The sequence below is a fragment of the Physella acuta genome, unplaced genomic scaffold (assembly GCF_028476545.2).
Source record: "Physella acuta isolate Inbredline_101_S28 unplaced genomic scaffold, ASM2847654v3 ptg000830l, whole genome shotgun sequence".
Lineage (NCBI taxonomy): Eukaryota > Metazoa > Mollusca > Gastropoda > Physidae > Physella > Physella acuta.
In genome coordinates this window covers 308936-334805 of record NW_026732348.1, presented here as the reverse complement: position 1 = coordinate 334805, position 25870 = coordinate 308936, and the positions used below count along the sequence as shown (strand labels likewise).

Sequence of the window (25870 nt, the reverse complement as noted above, 5' to 3'; positions counted from 1 at the left end):
GTTAAACATTAGACCTCATTAAATAAAATGAATAAATATAGTCAAACATTGCATGAATCAGATAACATATAAAAACTTCAGGTTAATAATTTTAAAAAATGAATTTATGCATGGTCCATATTTAACTTTCATTTACCTCATTCTTTTTAAATATGAAGATCTAAAGTAAAAGAAGTATCAAAACTTTGAAATCACCTGAATGCTAAAGTGCCTTGAAAGTTGTTGTTTTTTTTCAACAAGATTGTTACAAAAAAATGATTCAAAAATAAAATAAAATATGCAGCCTAAAACATGTCTTAATGTTTAATATTTGTATGTTGTTGTGTATATATCTAACAGTCATCTTTTCATATATGAAGATCTAAAGTAAAAGACGTATCAAAACTTTAAAATCACCTCAATGCTAAAGTGCCTTGAAAGTTTTTTTTTTAACCAGATTGTAACAAAAAAATGATTCAAAAAATCAAAATAAATATGCAGCCTAAAACTTGTCTGAATGTTTAATATTTGTAAGTTGTTGTGTATATATCTAACAGTAATCTTTTCAATTATAAGATTTTAAGAAAAGAAGAAGGTTGGGTTAAAAATACCGGATAAATAATTCCCCAAGATCACAGTTTCTTCTTTGGTCAATGTTTACATTGTGTAAGTCAACAAGTAGGCCTGATGCCAGTCTTACCTAATTGCTGCTAACTAGTAACAGCTGTGTATTTTCTATTTCCACTGTCCAATGACGATTACATTATAAATAGTAAATAGTGTTAATGCATGTCAACTTATTATTGATAATTTACTTTAAAATTGTTCAGAATTATTGACTAGACGTTTGTTGTCGTAAGACTAATTTATGACACATTTAAGTTTAAAAATTAGTTATACTTGGTGGGCTAAGTCTTCTCTACTACTTTGGTAGCAATATAAAAAATAATAATAAAATGTAAAAAAAAAAACTTACATTCAAAATCTAAGCAATTTTCTTATTGACAAACATTCTTATAAGATGAGTTGTTTAAGAGATTCTACTCCTTATGGGTACTGGTTAATGTTTACTACACTGTATTGATACATTTTAGTACAAGTCCCAATTGAACCTTAGAATGGAATTCACAACTTTTGGATAAGCAATCAAACTAGTTTTCTAAAGTGTTTTTTTTCCAATCAATAAATGTAATACAGTAAATTCAAACTATTATTAATTATTTAATTTTAAAATACATCTAATTTAAAAATTACACTGTTTAATTTAGTTTAAATATATTATTTACATAAAATAAAATACATTATATTAAAGAAAATCTAAATAAGACCAATGATTAGAAAAATGTTAACTGACCAATGGCTGATGAAATAGAAATATTAGCAAAAGGTTGGTTAAAAAAAAATATTAACTAACCAAAAGTTGGTTAAATAAATAACTTTTCAATGTACAAATATTTACACTGTTCTCAATCCATCAGAGGCGAAGACACCATAATTTTAAATAGTAAAACATGGACTGCTATGCAAGGGCCTTTTAAAAGCAAACAAACATAGATAAAATTATAATAGTTGCTCTATTTACTTTGCTCCCGACACTTCCTCTCTGTATTGCTGACCTTATTCACATAAATATATAGATTATAGCTCTTGATCTTTCCCTATCACATGTATATATTTATATAAATATTAGGTGCAAATGCCCATATGCTACCACCTCCATAGCAACACCTTAGTAATTTCATTTATGGCACAGTTATAATTCAAGAAGATTAATACAGATACTGTAGGAATTCAAGACAAAATAGATTATTTTTCATACACATCCTCTAAGACACAGAAGGGCAATAAGTATAATTTGTGCACTTTTTTTAAAGTGTACCACGTTTTTCTTTGATTTAGCATTGAAATATCAAATCAGCAGTAGTGACAGTAGATAAGGACAAGAAATGTTGTATAAGCAAACCGTATTCGCAACTAAATAAAAAAACTCACAGAGATGGTTGAATTAGCTTCTAAAAAGCCGAGTCATTATGTGACTCTGACAAAGTGTTCAGGGTCATATTTCGGTTGTCAGCAGGCCTGTACGTGTCTGTAGACCTCATTGTAGCAGTATACGGTTTGAATGAATTCGAGCTCTCGATGCTGCCACGTAAAGCAGTCAGATCCAACGGAGGCACCTCGGCCTCCCACTTCCTCTTCGGGACTGGGGTAAGGGGGAGGAGTTTCTTGTTAGTGCTGTACTTTAGGCTCCCGTCTGCGTTCAGCTCAGCGCTGTGGTTGAGGTGAAAGAGGTGGGTGGTGTTAAGCTCTTCGCTGTCAGGCTCCCCACCGCTGTCAGGCCCACTGCTGGAGTGTTTACGATAAGATTCTGTCCTAAAATTGGCGTTTGGTTCTCCTTTACAAATGAGCTCGCTGGAGGTTGATCTGGAGCCCATTTTTTGATATGGTGGGGTGGTGGATGATAACTTAGTATGCCAGACTTCTTCTTGGCTGCTTTTATAATACATTGATGGATTATCTGATAATTGTAAAAAAGAAAATTTTGAGTTACTATTTGTTTTGTTTTGTGAAAAATTTAAAAAGAAAATAACTTTTAAGAAATAATAGTAAAATACAACATTTCACCTCTCATACATTCAAATTTAATTTAGATCAACTGCATGTGGCAACTTACCAACAGCTGATATTTCTATCTCCTGGTCTGGAGAGCTCAGCAGTTTTTTCTTTTTCTTCCTCTTCAGTTTTCTTATATGTGTCTCCTCAGTGGCCTGGTGAAACTGTGCAGGAATGGGAGGTCAAAGGTTAGATGGTGATGAAGGGCTTTAAACTGGTGGGTTTGTTTATCAATCGAGCAAGCTGTATCTTATTGTCAGTACTGTTGATGTTGAGATGCTATGTATGTGTTATCATAGCTGCGAGTAAGAGGTTTGTTTTGGTGGTTGAGAAACTAATACAACTACATTTGTACTTGGAGCAGGCAGAAGCAAAGAGGGGAGTAAAAGAAGTACTCTGGACATTAAAAGATGGAGAATGTGTACAGTATTAAGCCAAATGGATGTGTAAATATTATCATAACCATTACGTAAATTTATCAGGTTTACAGTTAATTCTTACATACTAGTTACACCAAAAAAAAACAATTAGCAGAATTCATGTGTGATGTTCAAAGTCCAAAAATCATGTGTTGAGATTTTTTTAAAGTTTCATGAAGTGATTATCTTATCAATTAAAAAGTTTGCAAATTGACCATACAACTCAAACATGGTGTAAAAACAGAATGCATGAGAACGAATATCCCTAAAACAAGTTTAAACTGGCTTAATTGTGTTTCAAAAATATTTTCTCATTAGAAAATTGATTTTAACATGATCATTGGGACATAGTTGTATTTGATAGTAAAATATAATTTTGGTATTTAAATAAACACTATCAAAATGTGAATATATCTATGTATAGTTACTAAGACACATACTTTGGAATCCTTTATTGGGCTGGTGAGTGGAGGGGGTGTTTCCCCACCACCATTTCTTTCTGTTTCCTCTAATGCCTTTTGATAGTTGTGTAAATCTTCTTCAGATCTGGTAGTAATAAATGTAAAGTTTAAAAATTGGAAATGAATATATTAGATTACAGATCTTTTTTCTACTGCACTGTAAACAACTAGAGCTACAATTAATGCATAATGTACATTTCAAGACTAATGTATAATTCCCTTTTAAGAGCTAGATGAATTTATATTACTCCTAATTTTTTTACTTACTTTGTCTTAGGCTCACACCCAGAATTCTTACTTGGTGTTATCTTATTGATCTGAAAAATGTAAAATGTGCCATTACATATTTTAATACTGATTAGGTGACACCTTGTCCATAACTCTATGGTACCTACATATCACTTAACAATGTCCTATTAACTATAGCAATAAAACATGACTGAACGTTGTAATGACAACATTGATTATGCAGTTACCTTTAAATATTAAGTTTATTTGTAGTGTTCAAAATATATGACTTTTAATCAAATGGAGGCTTCTGTGATAATAACTGCATTTTTAATACTACTTTGACATTTAATTATATCACTGATTGACACCTTACCTATAGTTCTAAGGTAACTACAATTTTCTATTAGCTATAGTAATAAAACACTACTGACTGTTGTATTGACAGTATTGATTTTGAAGTTGGCCTTAATTACTAAGCTCATGTATGTTTTTAAAAAGGGTGATTTCTAATCACATTAAAACATCTGTGATAATAATTCAGCATTTTTTAATACTACGGTACCTTTAAAGGCTGAGGCTTCGACAAGGGAGAATTTTTCCCATTTGCTGAGCTCTCTTCTTTCATACTTTCTTTCTCTCGTTGCATAATAATAAAATCATAGGTAGACAGATCTTTATAAACTGGAAAATAAATGCATTTTTAAGCCTTAGTCATTTTGAAAGTCAACGGTATTTATAATTTTATTCAAACGTTGTGCTTCCTGTTACACCAGAGCATTGAGGCTAAGCTTAGAGTTGGAATCAGAATGAAGTTAAATGTTTAGGCAGGGACAGCATGTCCAAGCGGTAGAGCTTAACCGCAAGTCTCGAGTTCAAATCCGTTTTCAAAAACAATGTCCCAGATCATGTTAGGGAAAGTAAAATGCTGCTGGACATAGTGCTGACCACACCATCCTTTTGTATTCCAAGGTCAAAAAAGGTTAACTCTACTTCACTGACCCCTTGGACTGTCATTGTCATGATTGAAAGGGAACTTCACTTTTTTTTAATGCTAAGGTAATAGGTCTAGGATTAGGTTTGGTTTATTTTTTGTTAATGTTGATAGTATTTATTGAAAGCATTACACTTATCATTGTCTCAGATTTACAGGCAAGCATGATATTTTATTGCATTAAACATTATTATTTTTCATCATTAAACCAATTAAAGTTTTTTTTTATATATTCTAGAATAAAATACTTTAAAAAATGGCTATCTGAAAACTATGTAGGTAATGTACACTGTAAGTTATAAATCAGGTCACAGAGACAGAACTAATAACTAAAGCTTATACAACTCAGTGAAAGATTAAACATAAGAAAGATAACAAAGATAACTTACTGAGCCATACATGGAACTGAGTTAAATGAACAAGGAAACCAAAAGCAATGATTGCTAGTATCACAGTCAGAATATCAATGGCCAGGAAAACTCCATTGGCCACAGGCTTATCAAACATGAGAAGTGTTGCTGCCTCACTTGAGCCATTGGAGCCTAGAAGTAAAGTTATTCTCAAAATAGTTTGTGTAATTATCAAATGTATGTACTGTAACAACCATATCATAGGGGCTGTTGTTTACATTTTAAACATTGCTTAATAAATATTAGTAAATATTATTTCAAAATTAAATTAAATTTGATGTTAAGTCCAATTTAGACAGAATTAGGTTTAATTAGAGTTGCTGCAGATGTACTAGTAATATGGCTCTTTCAATTATTAAAAAAAAAATATTTCTTGTATTGTGAAAATTTATTTTTAAAGCCAATTTTTTAAAAAATATAAACTACTTAAACAGCACAAATATAGCTACCTTGGTAGACATGTAGAATGTTCCCACTTTTTTTATCAGTAAAGAAAGCAATAAAATCCAACAGTCCTATGCAAATAACAATGGAAGATGACAGTATAGCAAACACCAAAGTTGAGAAGAACCACCTGTTGAATACATTTAAAGCAATTCTTTTAAAGAATCTGTTTATATTTATACAGTTAACTTTAAAAAAAATATGGCTCCATAATCTAATCAACCATTGGATGATTGCGCATTGGAAATCCAAGCAGAACACCTGGGCCCTAAGTTGAGAAGAGCCGGATGTTGTCCATCTATCAGGCCCACCTCTCTCAACATAGCTGATGGACCCGAGGGACAGGACTTAAAAATAACTGACATGACAACGTATAAATAATCACGTCAAATATAATTACTTTACACACCTTTAATTTATATTCAAGTTTTTAAGAACATTGAATCTTCAGAATTATAACTCTTTTCAAATAATATTTAAAGTAAAGTACTTATTTTGATGTTAGGCATTAAGATTTCCACAAATTTTAATGTATGCATATTTTTTTACCATACACTCCCATACATAGTTACAAACTAGAGTATATCTATTTACAACTGTTACAATACATGCATATCATACTGCCCTTACACATAATTATATACTAGTAATAAAGTTCCCCGCACAACTGTTAATACAAACAACCTTCCCCACCCCCTTACCCTCCCCCCCCCACACAAACAATCAATACATACTTGTAATTCCTGTCCCCCACACAGTTGTTCAACCATCTACAGTGGTGATCAAATCCAGACACACATTTATTGCATGCACTGCAATGTTTGGACTTTGGACCCCTGAAAAGTTTAAGATACACATTTTAGCAATGATTATCATTACACATCACACATTAATAGCCTCATTACTCCATTAACAAATGGAGGTGTAATTCCACAATATTTCTAATAAACCTAATTCAGGTCATATAAAATATCCTATGTTTAATGCATACAGTAATTCCAGGCTTGTTTTTCTGGCCTTAGATACTCGTTCTTAGCCTTACATAGGCCGTATTCGTTCCTAGCCTTATATAAGCCGTATTTGTTCTTAGCCTTACATAAGCCGTATGTCTATTAAACGTAACAAATAAAAGTTGTATTATGTTACAACTAACGTGATGTCCCTAACAGACAATCATCATCTTGAAACAGTGTACAATAGAAGGTTCAATGTATCCTTCAGAGACCTAACCACCAAAAATAGAGATAAAGTAGTTTTAAAATGGACTATGAGAAAAGAAAACTTGCTAATGAGCAGTTGAATGTTTTACCCCATAAAAACGCTTTTTAATTTTAACTTAAAAACCTATTAACATGATGCAAAAAATGCAAAAATAACATCTATGAAAATAAAAACTAAAGGAGCAGAGATTTTTCTTAATTTGGGTCTTTCAAAAAAAAAAAATTGCTTACACATTAACTTGACACAAGGAACATGTCTGGTTTTCAATGGCGTGCTTGTGTTTGGTTCTGTCCAGTTTTGGGACATGTTTGTTTCCCCCCTTCTCCCTCACAGCCTTGTCAGCGGGGTCCAGTGAAGTAGCAAACAGCATTGTGACAACCAGACCAAAGACAAAAAATGTGGTTATCTGGATCTGGTTAAAGGTTTGTATTACTTTTCTACTTATATAATGAAATTTTTTACTATGAAAGAACCATGTAAAAATTATACAACACAAAGGGGGATGGGTGGTGGTTCAAGATGTGAAATATAATATTAGGGCTGATGGTAGTCTATGCATTTTATAAGATGGTGGGTTGAAATGCAAATGCGTATTGCATATAGTACTAAAATGCTGCAGTTTCTTTAAATGTTATGTAGGTGGGGGGAGAGGTGATTCAAGATGTGAAATATAATATTAGGGTGGATGGTGGTCTATGAAATTATAGTATTTTATAAGATGGTGGGTCGAAATTTCCGTATAATACTAAATACACAATACCGCAGTTGAATACAAATGTTTGTACATAGTTTAACTTTAAATTAGCTAATTCCTCATGCATCACACACACGTTCCCTATTTTTAAAATACACAATCGAAAATTTCAAACGTCTGTTTTTAGAAATATTATACATTATATACCAAGTAAAGAAGCAATAAATAAAGCTAAAAAGGATACACAGTACAAAGGAATGTGTGCAGCAGATATCAGTGCTGGGATGAGGCATCCATACTGAATGATTATAAAGTAGATAATGACAATCCAAGACAGCATCTGAAGGCAAAAAGAAATTTAAATATTTAACGAACACATGGATAATAACAATCTAAATATATACTGTCATCTGTAGAATTGACATCTAACTTAGCTTAAGGAAAAAACCATTTACTTTAATTTTTAAAAATATGTGTTTATATTAAGGATATTGAAATGTAATTCTACTAAAAAAATATGAATTCTTTAAACTAACAGTTATTTTTTTTTATAAGTAACATAAATTAGTACGGTTAAATATATTAATTAATTCCAATTGATAACTTGCCTGTAAAAAGTGCCATGGACAGTCCCAGCCATGTGTTCGACTAGTATCAGCATTCTCATCCATTGTGATATACAGTTACAACAGCAGAACAACTTCAAAATCAATTGGTTAGCTGACTCACAAAAAGAAATAACATCTCTGTTTCTATGATACCTAGATTTTGAAAAGATTTGGATACAACTGTTTAGTTTAGGTTGTACAATACAGCCACAATATGTTAATACGGTATATGACTAACCATGGTACCTAAATAAAGTTAGGAAGGGTCTTTCATTTTTTATAATAGATCTATAATCCAAAATTGTACTTATTTAGAGAAAAATTAAACTTAACCTGATAAAGAAATTAAAATGTGACATACAAGTTGTATTAGAAGATTGTAAATTATAATACTAATCTTTACAAATATATGTCACTAAGGGTCCTAAGGCTAAGGAAGATGTGGTCGAATGGTAGAGTTAATTACTGCTAGCCCAAAAGTCTTACGTTTGGATCCCAGTCTCAAGTCCTTAGCCTTAGCCTAAGGCCTAAGGCAAGGATTAAGATGTCCATGAGTCCACCTAGCTCTGATAGGTACCTAACTCATGTTATGGAAGCAAAGGTGGCTGGGCATAGTACTAACCACACTATCCCAATATGGATATGTGCTGTTTTCATTTAAAGTTTAAACAGATTGAATTCTACTTAATCTGCCCCATGTGTCGGTGGGGGGGGGGGGGCGGAGCACAAATGGGCAATGGGTAAAGAATCATTAATTGAATATGAAGGGTCTTAATAATTTCTGAAAGAGGTTGGATAAGAAGGACCTGTATAAATATACTTATTCAAATAGACTAAACTGACTAGATTTAGATTTCTAGGTCTAAATTGCTGAGTAAATCAACAAACAAAAAAATAAATTTAAATAACAAATGTAGGAGGCCTAAAAAAAAAAAGATTGTTTTTTTTTAACATTTCCATAACCACAAAGCTAGAATTTAGTCTACAATTCTATATTATATTATTTTTGTTTTGGGGATTTGTTTTTAACCAAGTAGATCTATGACAATCAATTAAGTTATTTTTCATAAATAGATCTACCTGGTAGTAAAATTATTTCCTTTTAAAATGCTGCAGTTTCTTTAGCCTGAACGCCATCTTGAATCCAAGGCAACAATTCCATAACTTGTCCCGTAACACTTTTGCTTGTTCATTGACATCACAAATAACAACCAAAAAATATTGATCCATTTTTTATTCATGTAGAATGTAGATCTATATAAAATTTTTATAAATAAAGGTTTGTTTAAGGTGACTTTTTTCTTGTATCGGACTGTTGTTAATTGTTTTAATTCATTTATTTTAAAAAAGAGGCTGAAAAAATAAATTAGAAATTTTGGACTAGTCAGTTATTTTGCAGTTTATTTAAATTTAATTATTTTTATTCTGACTTTGTACTTGTGTTTCGATTATTTCCGGGTCACAGATTCTGCGTACTACATGTAAACAATCACGAACAGAAATGAACTTCACCTTTTCTCATAGTTTGTTGTTAAACCGGCTTCTAATATTGACACAATGTCAGGAGCCGCCAAACTTATACGCAAAAATATTTTTCAGACACATAAATCTGTTTTTGAAGCACTGTCTTCAAAATGTCAACCGATGCATGCACAGTTGTATCGCACCAGACCAAGTAAATCTCACCCGCTACAGCTGAGTTTTCATTCAACTTGTTTTTGTGAGAGATTACCATTCTGTAAGTACTTAAATGTAAAAATATAGATCTAGATTAATATACAGATCTAATTATAAGAATTAGTCATAAATATTAGTAGGCCTAACACTAATAGATTAATTTAATAATTATTATTAAATTAAGTAGGCCTATGTGGCAGTATGTGCCTCATTTTTCTAGTAGGGATCTACTCAAAATATCTTATCTCCTAAATTGCCAAAATGAATATTCACTAGATCTAGATCTATCTATTCACTCTCAGTTTCAACTAGATCTAAATTTAGCATAGGATGTCTTAATTATTTAGTAAATGATATGTAATTAGTTAGGCCTATGATATGACTAATAAAAAAAAAATAATGTAGCTTATAATAATAATAATAATAAACCATTGGACAACTTTAATTTTTTAAATCGAAATTTTGTCATTGAATATTTATATGCAGGTTATTTTTCACGCACATGTGCAAATGATAGTAAGCATGGTGCAAAAAATACTTGGAATCTAAATTCTGAAGGATGTCCACAAGGTATTCAAGGAGATGACTGTACTACCTTTGAGCTTTGGAAAAAAAACTGTCAAAAGTAGGCACATGTGGCATGTAAATGTCCCTTTTTACAAATCAGAGGTTTCATTTAACTTTTTAGTCTTCATCTAGTCTACAAATTATAAATGGTGAACAGGAAGCCATTTATATCTTAAATTAAAAGTTGGATAACCAAATAACATTTAGTCTTTTTTTTTAGCATTTATTGGCATTATAATATTTCTAGTAAAAGTGTGTCTACTGTTATATAAATTTATACAAGTAGGCTTATGCATATACTTTTATGTAATGTCTATTTTATTTTATTTTTATATATGCTACTTTCTGCAGGTATGGTTTGCAAAATTGTAATGAACAGCTACAAGGAGTACAGTCTGGAAGGAAAACTATGGGAGAGATTTTAGCTGAACAGGAGAAGATAATAGCAGAAATAGCCAAACAGTATGCTGCAAGAAATGACAAGCACCGCAGTAGTTTCCAAGGATCTCAAGATAATGCTCCTGTATTCACTACTAGAGATGATTCTGGTCATCAAGGTGTTCAAGGTAAGGTTAATTTTTTCATTACAATGATAGTTAAATAATAGTTCAAAAGGAAATCAGAAGGGCTAGTAGCAGATAGCCTAAATGAATTACCTAAATAGCATAAAGGTACTGTGAAAACTTTCAATGACCAGTACCAGTAAATATGTCACACTTAACATTAATAAGTTACAGTTTTTATTGTAATAAAAATCACAATGATTATGACTTAGTTTAAACTTTCTATATTTTCTACATTTACAGTTAAAGCCATTTCTTTCAAGTATATCAGAAGCCTGTATTTCATGTTAAAGTTTTATTTTGATTCAGTTCATTTGTTTTATAAATATCATTTACAGAAAGCACCAAAAACGGCCATAGCAGTGACAGGCACCACAGTAGTGCCCAAGGAGCTCAGGACAGCAGCCCAGCCTTCTCTGACAACAAAGATTACCCAGGACCACAGGGTATCCAAGGTAGGATGAATAATTGTTTTGAAAAAAAAAAAGATATTGTACTTTTTTCGCACTTTATAATATTTGGTCTTTGGCTAAAAAAAAATTTTAAATCAAGTATTAATCAAGATGTGTGCACTAAAAATTACTACTTAAAATTCAAATTCATATAATAAAGAAAATTTGAACCATTAAAATCCTTTTTTTTTATGTTTATGTTGTTGTTGTTTCAGTCATATTATTTGATAACCCATAAAAACCAAAATTTGTTTGTAATCCTTTTTAGTTAATAAATGATTTAAATAAACTGAAATTTCCACATGGATCAATAATACTTGTTTAAAAAAATGTTTAAATTTTCTTTGTTTTTATGCACAATTTAAAAGTTTTCTTTTATTCATACAGGTACACAGCATGAGAAGAAACAATGTAATAAGTGTTTAAAGAAAAAATAAGTCGTCCAGTGCATGAGTCTGTAACCAGTGCAGACATAAAGTGAATAAATCTTGTGTATTCATTTTTTTATAATACTTTCATAGAATTATAAGTTAAAATAACTGGCAATAGAATTTACATTCAGACCAGTTGACGTTTTTTATATTGGCCTGAGTTATAATATTTAAATATTTATATTTTGAGTGTGTTGTTTCTTTTCACAGTTATATTCCCATAGAAGTATCTCCAAGCTTTTTTCACAGATTTATGTTACACTGAATTTCAGTTTTTTAAAGAAATCGTTAGGTGCTTTTATTTCAAGTAGCATTGTTGTATTTAATATATTAGAACTTCTTCACATTTTACAATAGGTGTTTTAAACACCAATTTTTGTTGCTGATATTACTGGCATTCTAATACAAATGCCTAAGGATGATAGATCTTACCAACACTTTTGTGCTTGGTTGTCCGTGTGTGATGTTGCTGTAAAGGGCAGGCTTTTAAAAAATTATTTTTCTGTACCTCGCCAAAGGTGAACAAATATAACAGAGGTGTTGTCATTCCTATATTGACAATATATATTGTGGTGTGTTTTTTTTTTAGATTTAAATTGTCACTGTCACAAGCCAAAATGTTTTACACATTAAGAAAAAAATAAAAATATAAGCCTAGTATTATGGTGCTTATGTAACTCATCTATTCTTGTTGTTTATTTATTTTTGTGTTATTTGTTAGAAAATTTTGTTTTGATGTTTTAAAACAGGCTTGCTCTTATGCTAAAAAGTTGAATATAGCCCACTTTTTTCTCCAAAGTAGTAATAAGAAACTGATACTTTTCCTGTGCTGTTATGTTCTCTTTGGAAAGTGAATTTTTAGAGTGGTAATGTTAGGACATTATTCCTATTGTTATAATAATGCCAACAGCCGTTATAGCTAATACTCATGGGAATTATTTAATTTGATATTAAGTGTATACAATATAGGCTTACCAGGTAACATGAGGTTGAATGAAAATGTACTATAGTAGGCTTTTGTCACCATTTAGATATTTGTTGTGACCTATTTTGAAATCATCATTAATTTATTAAACTTAAATTTAACATTAATTTAATTAATCATGGATATAATTTGTCTATATTGGATACATTCTTTTAAGAAATAAAATCATTTTGCTCTACAGTTTAAACAAAAGGTTTTTTTGTTTGTTTTTTGATGAAATAAAATATGATGCGTAAATGCGGATTTGTTCTCTTCAATTCAAGGAAAGCAATGTTTGGTGGGGTAAAACTCCTTTACCGGTGGGTGGATAGTCTAGATGTTTCACATTGGGTTATTTTCCTTTTAATAATTTATTTTCAAAAGTTTTTTTTTTTTTAATGTGCATCGTCACGGTATGAGAGAGGTTAGGAAAAAGTAGACCAAGGAAGAATAAACGCCAACTGTCTGTATCTATGCTATGTCATTGCTCTTAGAGTACATGTGCCCTTACAGTACATAGTACACATAGTAATAGTATTGTTTCGATTTATGTGCCAATGGTTTTTTAAAGAAGTTAAAAAACGTAACAATACAATCCTTAACTTCCGGGTCAAATTAGTGTTTGTTTTCGGTTTGAGACAATCACGCAACGAGTGAGTGTACTCTCAGTGTGAGTGTACGGTTATGTAACGGTAGCGGACTTAACTTGTCGACATTTAGATATAGATCTTCTCGATGACTGTGGTAGGCTATTTTGAAAAGATTTAGACTATTTATTTAGATTTAATAAAACCCAGGTAAACTTAAACGGTAATCTATCGTTTTGGGTACGTAAAATCGCCTGCGACTAGTAATGTGAAAAACAGGTGACTCCTTACATTTTAATAATTATTTCACATTTTGATGAGGATTTATGTTTTGAAAAATACAAAAATGTTTCCTTGTTTCATTTATTTATTGTTTTTAAACAATAAATTAAAACTTTTCAGTAATAGTTTTTAAATGAACACCAGTGATGTTTCCAACAGATGCAACCAGGCTCATTTACTATAGCAGCCATCTTGTTAAAGTTTTATTTTTATAGACTTAAAGCGCCAGATTCAGGCGGAAGTCACTATTTTACAAATGGCTGCTGTTTATATAGTATATAGCAAATATTGCTTGCAGACACTGCTGTTTAAAGTTGATTTCTGGCCGATATTGATATATTTAGCCATTGATTTGGGTTTATTATTCATTTATCTATAATATTTGACACAAACATATCACAATATACTTCTATTACAGCCTTGACAATGAGGTAACGTTTTCGTACATTAATAGCCGCGGGCGATTTTACGTACCCAAAACGATAGATTACCGTAGTCACTACTACTACTAACTACAGTTAGTAACAGTTGACTACACTCAGACTACCCTGACTTAACAGTACTTACACTACTTTCTACTTTCTACTAGTGACTAGACTACAGCTTTACTTTACACAAACAGTTGAGTGAGTGTATACTAGGTTAAATTATGGATTTTTTAAAATAAAATATTCTGTTATTTCAAATACACCATTAAGTTCCTTACCCCTTAAGAGAACATTTGACACCACATTTAAATATCTAGCTTACTCATACTCGGTTGACGAGAGAGAGAGAATTTGAAAATTAATCTAGAATGGAAAATGAACGTTAAAATCTCGTTCTTGCCCCTCGACCGGCATAACATGACGTCTTGGACTTGTGTACATGAGCTTTTAATTCCCGCCATGGTAATTGCGTCAGCTTAGGTTATTTACTCACTGGAAAATAACAAAAAGCAACTGGTTGATAATAAAACTAGATCTAGTTATTTTATTATTTATTAAATTCTACTCTACATGTTATTCATACCATTTTATGAAGTAATGAACACCTGCATAAATCAAATTACCATAATAAATATTTTTATTTCAAATTCTAATTTTAAATAATAAATATGCTTAAAATTAAAATAATATGATAGTAATAGTTATGATAATTTATAAATACATTTTACACTCAATTCACATTATATTGAGTCAACAGTGTGGCAGCTGAGTTTCATACATGTGTATACAGTTAATAGTAATACAGACACACTGTCTGTAGTGTAGTATACTATACACTATACTCATTATTCACTATACAGTCACAGTGTTGAGACTTGAGAGTAGTGTAGTAACGTAATGTAAACAAACAAGTTAGCCTACTGAAATTATTAGTTTTATTAGGCCTACTGGGAAAGAGGGCTCCGGTATTACTGTAAATCCCTAATAAATTTTTAATTAAAGTGTCATGCTGTAAACCACTGTCTAGTTTATTCTACTGTTGAACTAGGCCTGCCTAAAATAAATTTGAAAAAAAAAAACGTGAACATAATTTTTTTAAACTCTTAACTTTATTTTTAGTTTGTTAAAATATTAGGCCTATAATAATTTCAACATAATAAAAATATAAAATAAACACAGTGACTTCGTGGTATGTGGCCTGAGTTTGGGGACCGGGACGATCTGTCAGTAATTCAAAGGGTTGATTCTAAATATCATCCTAATATTTAATATAGCATCTAACATTTAGAAGGCTATCTCAAGTAACTTGGAAAGTTCAGGTTTTGTGATGATTTTATATTTTATTATAGATCTAGAGAATCTAGATGTTTTTAATAATATCATTAACTCCTCAGAATTTCAGAGCTTGCCATCAGATGGCATCCAAGCTATTACTAGGCTGCCATGTCAGACCTTCTGGGAATGTAGCTCTGAGATTGTTTTCAAGTGCTAAAAAATATCAGATCTTTATGAAAAGTTCTGTTTCTGCATTTCCATTCACAAATCTGAATAGTGTTCGTGGTAAGCACGTTTTATTCTCATTATACTTTTGTTGAGTTAATATTTTAAGACAAATATGAATGTGATTATTTGTTGGTATTTAGTTCCACAGCTATGTAGATACTTTACAGTAAATAATTGATAACAATTAGCCATGAGTTATGTAGATAATTGTTTAAATTTTGATTATTTTCTACAAGTCTCATAGTGTCATAGTTAAGGATGAACATGCTTACAAACAAGAAATCATCATTAATGTAAAATGCCTTGCAAGAAATATGTGTACCTTAATCTATTCAAGCATATCCTTTACAAATGGGAAAAACAAACAAAATAATTCAAATTTTTACTACATTTTATTTAAAACTGGATTTAGCTAGATCTTATATAAGTTCTATATGTTTTAATTCTGCTACTTATCTAGCCAGCTCTACAAAATCAGACAATGATTTAAATCTCACTCGCGATGCTTGCCCTCAAGGAATTCAAGGAGATGACTGTGTTACTTTTAAGCTCTGGCTGCGGAACTGTCAACGGTTTGTTTATATTATTTTTTTTTTCAGATACTCTCCTTAAGATTGGTTAAGTCATTTACATTTTTTAACAAGATATCAGATCATTTAGCTAGCCATATTGTCGGTGTCCTTTTTGGTGAAAGAACCAGACTTTTTAAATTGCTAAGGCTTAAGTCAAATATCTTTAGTTTTGAATCCAAAGATTAAAATGTTGAAATCTATTATTTAGCCATTTATAGATTTTAACATTTATTGCATACTTTACAATATGCTTTACAGAAAAAGACTATGCTGCAATAAAATTATATGCTACAATAACCTGTTTCGTTTTGTTTTTTATTAAAGAGAGAACTTTCTGCCCTCTCACAAGAGGCTTTAGGTTAAAATATAATGTTGTATGGTGGTTTCCTACAATTAAATAATATTATGAGATCCTTAAGTTGCCTTTACTTTGTATAGGCTTAATTATTTTAGGACATTATAGGTAATAAGCTATGTAATAATTTTTTTATTATATTCAATTTAAGATAAAGTAGAATATTATTAATTGTGTATTGTACATTTCTGTATCATTTATCTTACAGTTATGGCATTGAAAATTGTAATGAACAATTACAAGGCATACAGTCTGGAAGAAAAACTCTAGCTGAGGTAATGGCAGAGCAAGAAAAACTAATAGAAGATGTTGCAGAACATTACAGAGCTGCTCATAGGAAAAACCATCAACATAGCAGCATTCAGGGTTGCCAGGATAGCTATTCGTCATTGCCAGATAAAGATTTGCCTTGCCCTCAAGGAGTGCAAGGTTAGAGATTTTTAAAAATATGTGAGTGGCGGCTCATCATGGGTAGAAACTGTAATTATAGTTCTAGGTTGATTTTATTGTGTTGCTGAATTAATTTATGTTGAAAATGTTTATTATCATAACTTAATCCAACAACAGTTTTTAAAAACTGTGTCAAAAACATTTGTTCATACATGCTATTATATATATATATATATATATATATATATATATATATATATATATATATATATATATATATATATATATTTATTTATATATATTCTGAGACAACTCTGTGTGTGTATAGTGTCAGATACATTAGCTGAGATGTTTATTATAGCTGAATGCCCTAATCTTTTTTGTGGTGTTTTTACAACAGAATATAATGGAGTTTTAAAATTTTATACAACTTTGTGTGATATCAGTCGTTTATTTGCTCAGGTTTAGATTGTGCACAGTTCAAACTATGGCTTGAAAACTGCCATAGGTTTGGCCTACACAACTGCTTGGAGCAATACAAGAGCTTGAAAGATGGACAAAAAACTTTGGCTGAGGTTGGTTTATTTATTGGTTGTCATCTGATTCTCAAATAATATGTTGATATAATTGTAAAAAAAAAAATTTTTTATCCCGAGTACTTAGAAATGACATACAAGCAATCGAGATATACCCCAAATCCTTAGTACACTAAAGAGGCTCAAGTTCATAGTATATTATAATGGGTACCTGAGTGAAGCAAAGTAAATGCAGATGGGCATAGGAACAACTCCACTTTTATATGCTAAGGTTACAGATACAGATGAACTGAATGGAATGCCTGCTCTGAAAGGGTACTTAGGCCCATTGAGTAGAAGTTTTTAAGTGTCGGAAAATGGTGTGAATATTAAGCCTATATCTTTAATGCAATGACACCTTTATTAGATGTGTTAATTGTTACAAAAATATATCTGTTTTTGAAATCCTGTTAACTATTTCATTTATAAACAGCTTAACATAATTAACACTATCCCTTCATATGCAGAGTTAACAGAAACAGGTGGACTCTACTTCACTTGCCCCATATAATTAAATATACAAAATAAATGAATCAGAACTAGCAGCAAAAATTCCAAATATCTGAAAAAAAAAATGTTTCAATTTGAAGTAGAGATTATTTAGAAAGGAAAATCTAGAACTAAAGTTTTTAATACGTTGTTTTTAAATTTAAATGTTAAAAGAAAAAATTTCTCCCACAGATATTTTCAGAGCAGGATAAAGTGATCAGAGAGGCTGCCAGCTACGCTTATCAGATAAAAAAACAGCAGTTCAGGAAATACTCAACATCCAGTAGTAACTCAAGTAACATCCCACCAACAGAGGGCGCTGCAGATCCGCCTGGTCAGCTGACCCAGAAACAAAAACTGAAGAGAGCTGTGAAAGAATATGGCAGCACTGTCATTGTGTTCCATGTCACAATCTCGTTAATGTCACTGGGTTTTTTCTACTTGCTAGTTTCAAGGTAAACAGGGCTTTTTTTTTACCTGTTAGTTTCACGATAAATGGGGGCTCTTTTTACCTGATAGTTTCACTGTAAATGGGGGCTTTTTAACCTGGTAGTTTCAATGTAAATGGGGCTTTTTTTTACCTGATAGTTTTAAGGTAAATAAAGTTGTTTTTTTAACATAAAGTCTCAAGGTGACAGTAAAAAGGGAATATTAAATTTTTTAGTGCTAGGAATTTGTACTGTTGAGATTGATCAATCACAGCTAACTATTTTTTGTTTTGATTTAAAAAAAAAGAATTGTTAAAAATTGGTATGAATAGATTAACTAAATGGTTTTTAATTAATGGTTTGGAATCTTTTCAATTTTTAGAACTATTATAGTTTTAGCATTAAGTAACCTATTATTACACAATTTCGATCGATCACAGCTAACTATTTTTGTTTTGATTTTAAAAAAAGAATTGTTAAAAATTGTTATGAATAGAGTAACTAAATGGTTTTTAATTAATGGTTTGGAATCTTTTCAATTTTTAGAACTATTATAGTTTTAGCATTAAGTAACCTAGTATTACACAATTTTGATCGATCACAGCTAACTATTTTTTGTTTTGATTTTAAAAAAAGAATTGTTAAAAATTGGTATGAATATATTAACTAAATGGTTTTTAATTAATGGTTTGGAATCTTTTCAATTTTTAGAACTATTATAGTTTTAGTATTAAGTAACCTAGTATTACACAATTTTGATCGATCACAGCTAACTATTTTTTGTTTTGATTTTAAAAAAAGAATTGTTAAAAATTGGTATGAATAGATTAACTAAATGGTTTTTAATTAATGGTTTGGAATCTTTTTAATTTTTAGAACTATTATAGTTTTAGTATTAAGTAACCTAGTATTACACAATTTTGATCGATCACAGCTATTTTTTGTTTTGATTTTAAAAAAAGAATTGTTAAAAATTGGTATGAATAGATTAACTAAATGGTTTTTAATTAATGGTTTGGAATCTTGACAATTTTTAGAACTATTATAGTTTTAGTATTAAGTAAGCTAGTATTACACAATTTTGATCGACCACAGCTAACTATTTTTTGTTTTGATTTTTAAAAAAGAATTGTTAAAAATTGGTATGAATAGATTAACTAAATGGTTTTTAATTAATGGTTTGGAATCTTTTCAATTTTTAGAACTATTATACTTTTAGTATTAAGTAAGCTAGTATTACACAATACCTTATCAGAAAGAAACAACTTTGATTGAAGTGTCATTTAAATTTCTTGGTTTCTGTTTAGCTTTCATGTGTCAGAAACTTTTATTAATGCTTTGTTTTGATCGTTTCAGTTAATTTTACTACCTAGCTATCAGAGCATTATACCATCAATTCATTGAAATTACTTGGTTCATTTTTCAGTGGCATTGATGTGGTCGGCCTTCTGTCAAAACTGGGCGTTGGAGAGTCGCTCCTCCAGAACAAGTTAGCCGCAGGAACTGGGACTTTTGTTGTGGCATACGCCGTCCACAAGGTGTTTGCACCTGTGAGAATAGCCACCACACTAACAGCCACGCCTTTTATTGTTAGATATCTACGCCGTGTTGGATTCTTGAAAGTACCCAAGTCTTGAGGCACGGATTTCTCTCCCTTGTTGATTAACCAGAGTTATCTTGTGTTCAAATAATGAATGTACTGTGTGTAAAGAACAATGAGATTTGTTTGTTACATTTTCTGACCAGATAACAGAATGATGAGAAAACTTTATTAAAAACTTATTGTTATTGTATCCATGTTGATTAGGTTTATATAATCTATATACACATCACTTGCAGTAAAAAAAAAATACAACACAGTATCTATTCATTGTAGACTTTTGTTGATTAGTTACTGTATAACCTCGATTATACTGCAGTGTTATGAAGTGCATTAATTGAATAGTTAGTGATTAAGCATTATAAAACAGTCAAATTATTTATTAGTTTATGGAGGCATAAGGTGACCAGGACATCTTTGGGGCAAGGATTTAGATGTTTGGAATGGTCATTGATGTAAGTTCCTATTAGTTTAATTCCACCTTTTCTGGTGCCAAAAATTTCGTCTATAAAATTTTCTTTGTTTTGTAAATCATTTCTTATGAGGTGCTAGATGGTAATTTTTTATCTAATATCTAATAATTAATAGTCTGTAATCATGGCTTGTAGTTGAAACTAATACAGTATACTGAGACTTAGGCAATCAAATTGAGTTCAATGAAGAAGTGTTATTGAACATCAGATTAAAATAACGCTTGTTGGTTGCTCAAGTATTTGATTTGCTTATACTCAGTATTCTGTAGTGATCTTGTAATATCTTCAATAAATCCATGACGTATTGAAATATCACAATATTACTTTTTGAGGGTTTATAAAACAGGTATGTTGAAAATGCATTACTTTAGTGTGACTAAAATGGCTCATTTTATTTTAACCAGAAGCAAATCAAATTTTACTTTGCTAACCATTTTTCTTGTCAACAGCCAGGGTTACAGCCCTAAAGCTGTTGGCAGCCTAGTGCCATGGTACACCTTTCATTATTGCTTTTATTGATTGATATTTATTTATTTACAATTGAATTTTTTTTATTGTTGTTATACTTTACCTTTCTTTTTTAGTATACTGACAAGAAAATAGATCTTGTATTTTCTCTGATTACATTTTGATAGTTATTAACGAAAATAATTCAGACAGATAACCGTAGTATGTTATTATTAAGCATCTGTATCATTTAAAAGTTTTGTAAAGGATATTATCCCCTTTATATTTGTTATTTATAAAGTCCACATTTTAAGTTTTAAAATGTTGATACTATTACTAGACTATTTTTTAATAATAGTCAGAGAACGAATTTTGTCTCAACATATTTGAAAAGCTTCAGATTGTGTTTAATTTCACATCAAACTTTAGATTGTACACGTTTTAAGTATGCCTTGTGAATATCAGATTTTTCAGATGATTTCACTTTAAAAGATATTCACCAAAAATTGGTTGGTTTCAAAATAATAAATTTGAATACAAAAAGTGAGAAATACTACCCATTGTTTTTTTTTTCTTTTAGAAGGCAGTTTTTGATCTAACCCTAAAGGTTTGGTCAGTCAGTTTCAGGGGTTCGGCTGAGGTCAAGACACTTTTTATCAGTGCAGACGATAGAACTATTGAGAAGGGTTATGTGAATGTGCATTTGAATTGAAGCTCAAGTTCAAGCTTGAAGGTGGAACCCATCTTTGTGTCACATTTTCAAAATTCTCAGTAGTGAACAGGAATTTTGCTCAAAAGTTAGTCTTAAAAAATTAATGGGGGAAAATTGATGGGTAGAGTGTTTTAGTCAGTTAAATTGCTGGGAGGGGGGTGGGCGCATGTTGACAACAATGCATAGTTGTTTTGTTGTCGGGCCTTGGGGTTTACATAAATAACAGATTCGTCTTTTGAACAAAATTTAACTTAAGAACAAGTACACAAGAAAATATTTTTATTGACTGCACTCCGTCCCTGAACGATTTTTGTTTTATAAGGGGAAGTAAGAATATTATGGGTTTTATAGCAAAGGGAAACAACGCATAAAAGAAGAATATATACTTTATAATATTAAATTAGAAATATGCGTAAAGGAATAAAATTATTATTTTCTTGTAAAAAAATTACATAATATTTTTATTTTATATTTTTCATCAATATTGCTTTATCTTTTGTTTTGAAATTTTATGTATACCAAATGCATAAAATTCAACGCTTTAGCTTTCTATAATACAGTTTTGTAAATGAAGAATCTCCGTCGAGAGTCAAGCATACTTACCTGGCACAGGAGGCACCTTGATCAGCAAGGAGGTCCTCCCAGGGCGAGGCCTGCACATTGCACTTCGTGTGGGTTGACCCCTGCGATCACCCCAAATGTGGGTGACTCGGGTGCGTAATTTTTTCGTAGGGGGGACTGCGTTCGCGCTATCCCCTGATAAATAAATTGAAACAACTGGTAACGACTTGCAGCGTACGCTAGTAAAACTGAGTATGCTCTACGAAACCAATCCATTTGGGCAGCTACTACCAGTAACAGGTTGTATTAAAATTTCATTTTGCGCATTTTTCCGATGCGCAATTATTTTTTAATTGCGCTATTTTCCGTTGCGCATCTTTCTGGTCACCGAAATTAAAATCATCCTAATCTTGTTACTGCCTAGAAATGTACCTTTGGTCGTATAATATGTACAACACCCAAAAATCGACTGGCAACCATCCGGGAAGGTAGTAGGCCCTTATCGGAGACAAAACATACACCAGTTGCCAGTCAGGGGTTAAATAATGTCATGCAGCGGCATCAACTTAACGCTGTCACTTATCACATTCTCACACTAGTCTCGGCTCGGTGGCGTAGCATCCGCCGTGGGCCCATGGACATTGAAAGTTTGGGGGCCCTCTTAACACCGAGTCCCTGAGTCCTCCCAGCTCTGATGGGTACCTAACTCAAGTTAGGGAAAGTAAAGGTGGCTGGGCATAGTGCTGACCAGACTATCCCTTCATATGTCGAGGTCACAGAAACAGGTGAACTTTACTTCACTTGCCCCATAGACCGCCAGGTTTGAAAGGGAACTTTACTTTACTTTACTTAACACCGTACCGTGTATGCCAGCTATCAAAAATAGAGGAAATTTGTGACACTCATTACTATAGTTCTGTATAATATTTATTACGTCTTTTCAATTTTATTTTACTAAGTTATGTACAAAATTTCTTTTTGTTATTTATCTTTTCAATTTTATTTTACTAAGTTATGTATAAAATTTCTTTTTGTTATTTATTGTACAGCCCATTTTAGGCCTCTTGTAAAATTAAATATACGAGCCGGCCCGCGGCATAACATACGCCGCTATTTAGTTGTTTTATCTTCTACTTGTCAGTAATTCATAATGTGTGAATTCGGCAGTATCAACGCTGCCACTGAAAATATTTCTTTAAAACACTATATTATATAGACTATAAGTAGCTCGTTAAGGACGATAACCCCCTCCCCCTCCGTTAAAGTAAACTCCACTTAGTTAACCCCCCCCCCCCCTTACGTTTAAAATCGTTTCAAACTAAATTTTCTGCCCCTAATAGTCGTCACTAAACCCGGCTCTGCTTGTAAACATTTAGCGTGAACCACAGCTCACCAGACCATGTAGGTGTGGGGGTGGTAGGGAGCGCGCTTACAGCTTGTTTTCTAGCGTCTCCAAGAAGAGAATTATATATATAGATAATTATATTAGGCCTAAACTATTAAAATCATGACGCAAGCTAACAGAAACTAAATTATTATAAAAGTGCAAAATGCACATAACCTACATCTAAATTGTACACATCGTTAAAAACTGGAAAGTTTTCAAAATACCCAGAGGCGTAGCGAGGGGCGGGGGGGACATATGTCCCCGGGCGCCGACCTTAGGGGGGCGCCAAATTGAAAGTTCGAGGGGGGGTGCAAATCGAAAGTTTGAGGGGGGGTGCAAATGAAAAGTTCGAGGGGGGGGTGCAAATCGAAAGTTTGAGGGGGGGGGGGGGTTGCAAATGAAAAGTTCGAGGGGGGGGGAGTGCAAATCGAAAATTTGCTCCCGAGGGGGGGCGCCAAATTGAAAGTAAGTCCCCGGGCGCCGGGAAGGGTCGCTACGCCTCTGAAAATACCTAACCTTCTCCTAGTTCGATTTAACGGCATAATCACCTTTAAATAAATTGGCTATAACCAGCGTTTCTTCCAGACTTTTTTCTCCGGGGGGGGGGGGGGGGGGCACTTGAAATTTTCGGGGGGGGGGTAGACTAAAAAGTATATATTTTCTATATAAATTATATAAATTTCATTTCGTTCGGGGGGGGGGGGCGGTAAAAAATTTTCGAGATGCCTGGAAGAAACTCTGGCTATAACACATTTCTTTCCAATACTCGTGATTTAAAAATAATCAAAGAAAATAATAAGTTGTTTTAAGGGCGCGATTTATTTACTTAATCTGCCAGGAGGCCTTCGGATCTCGGGGGGAGGGGGGAGGGGGGGGGAGGTGCGTGGACTTTGTCCACCTTGTTTACATGGTTGTTACGCCACTTACTAGCCTTATAATCAACCCGAGAGTTCATAGTCTACGATAAGCTTAACAAACGTACCACATGCGCCCATAATTCAATCTTAGAGGCGTCGTCAAGCAGAGGCGTCGCGAATCGGGAACTGGGGGTGCGGACCGCACCGGGTGACACCAATTGGGGGGGGGGGGCGATGACACCACGACAACAAAAAAATAATTATATGTAGAAGAAAATGTTTTTGCTAGTTCAATTGAAAATTATAGTTAAAAAGTATTTTATGTACAAATTGACGATCCCAACATATTGAGGGGGGGGGGGGGTGAGACCATGACATAAACATGTTAACTAGAGAGAAAACACAATACTACGTCCATCTATATTAATAACCGACTATGCAAAAACAACGTTACTATTAACTTTGCACACTTTAAAGCTGTCCCTCCTAGAGGTGGCGGTGTGACAACAACTGCTAAATTCACAGAGGAAATAAAAGTTTAGTTGAATATTTTCAATAACTTATAAGTCAGCCAATAAAAGGGGTGGGATGACACCATAAGGGGGGGGGGGTCAATATTTTCTAGGGTGGGGCGGATATAACTTCCGTTTCGATCGGGGGGAGCCAACCCCCCCCCCCCCCCCCAAGAGATGCCTGGAAGAAACTCTGGATAGATGCGGAAAGTTTTGGGCTTTTTAAAAGCAATGTTAACTCTTACATTTTCAGCTAGGCGACTTAACATTTTTACCCCCACTGAGATAGGCCACGTTTACTTTTTTTTTCCGAAAATCTGCCTAAAGCCTCACAAATGTCAAACCTTGCCCAAATGAAAGTTAGAAAAATTCGCTAAAAACCAAATCCTGCCCAAATATGCCGAAGCAGAAGTCGGGTACTTCAGTGATTTAGTCGGCAACACGAAGTGCGTGGATAAGTTGCGTTTAATCATTTGTTTTGTGTTATTTAAAAAATATGTCTTGAGCCCACCACACGTTATTGAAGTCAGAACTCTCTCTCAGTAGTGCAGGACAAAAGACCGATATCCAAAAGGCCGACATGTACAAAAGACCGACACGGGCGGGAAGGGCCGACACCATTAAAGTCGACTGGATATAAGGCCGGCAAACATAAAAATCCTAATACGCAAATTATTGTTTACTTCATAGCTCCTCTCTAGACAACCCACAAATAATAAAGTCAAAGGTCTCCGGCATCACATGTTTAAGGCGGAACGTTCAAGAAAAGTGACGGTGCTAGTTGCTATCCGTAGATGGTAAAAATCGGGTCCTTGAGATGACACAAACGATCAACAACATGGGTTACTAATGTCTGGCATAATCAACCTGCTTTAATGTTTGTGAAGAACAAAACGAGCTTTATACTAGCTTCATTTTATCACTAAAACTACTTTAACTGAGAAACCTGACAGCAAAACCACACTTGAATTTTTACGTGGTAAAACA

General features: G+C 32.4%; 2 protein-coding genes and 1 non-coding gene across 3 annotated transcripts; 2 read left to right on the top strand and 1 right to left on the bottom strand.

The window, feature by feature from the left end:
• Positions 1–1343: 1343 nt before the first annotated feature.
• LOC131951815 (palmitoyltransferase ZDHHC11-like) lies at positions 1344–9256 on the bottom strand. The gene is made up of 12 exons (XM_059314216.1): positions 9152–9256; positions 8072–8224; positions 7708–7803; positions 7000–7175; positions 6283–6384; positions 5554–5678; positions 5084–5236; positions 4266–4384; positions 3740–3789; positions 3452–3557; positions 2654–2756; positions 1344–2497 (listed from the first exon to the last, which is right to left on the bottom strand). Exons 2-12 carry the CDS (start codon positions 8132–8134, stop codon positions 1992–1994), a joined length of 1599 nt encoding a protein of 532 aa, XP_059170199.1. The 5' UTR covers positions 8135–8224; positions 9152–9256; the 3' UTR covers positions 1344–1991.
• Positions 9257–9545: 289 nt separating this feature from the next.
• LOC131951812 (uncharacterized) lies at positions 9546–21395 on the top strand. The gene is made up of 12 exons (XM_059314213.1): positions 9546–9809; positions 10235–10373; positions 10667–10881; positions 11217–11333; positions 11718–11748; positions 13345–13378; positions 15417–15582; positions 15986–16097; positions 16661–16881; positions 17305–17417; positions 18099–18361; positions 19761–21395. The coding sequence occupies exons 1-12, from the start codon at positions 9629–9631 to the stop codon at positions 19969–19971; spliced, it is 1803 nt and encodes a 600-aa protein (XP_059170196.1). The 5' UTR covers positions 9546–9628; the 3' UTR covers positions 19972–21395.
• A 766-nt stretch (positions 21396–22161) lies between these two features.
• On the top strand, positions 22162–22325 carry LOC131951824 (U1 spliceosomal RNA). The gene has a single exon (XR_009388448.1). It is a non-coding gene; the product is annotated as a U1 spliceosomal RNA (small nuclear RNA).
• Positions 22326–25870: the final 3545 nt, after the last annotated feature.

Coding starts and splice junctions, on each gene's coding strand:
- LOC131951815 (XM_059314216.1), bottom strand. CDS start 8,134: ATGGATGAGAATGCTGATACTAGTCGAACACATGGCTGGGACTGTCCA. Junction 6,385..6,999: donor TCCTTGTGTCAAGTTAATGT/GTAAGCAATTTT, acceptor TAAACTTTTCAG/GGGTCCAAAGTCCAAACATT. Junction 2,757..3,451: donor GCCCAATAAAGGATTCCAAA/GTATGTGTCTTA, acceptor ATTCCTGCACAG/TTTCACCAGGCCACTGAGGA.
- LOC131951812 (XM_059314213.1), top strand. CDS start 9,629: ATGTCAGGAGCCGCCAAACTTATACGCAAAAATATTTTTCAGACACAT. Junction 11,749..13,344: donor GAGAAGAAACAATGTAATAA/GTGTTTAAAGAA, acceptor GGGTCAAATTAG/TGTTTGTTTTCGGTTTGAGA. Junction 18,362..19,760: donor TTCTACTTGCTAGTTTCAAG/GTAAACAGGGCT, acceptor TTCATTTTTCAG/TGGCATTGATGTGGTCGGCC.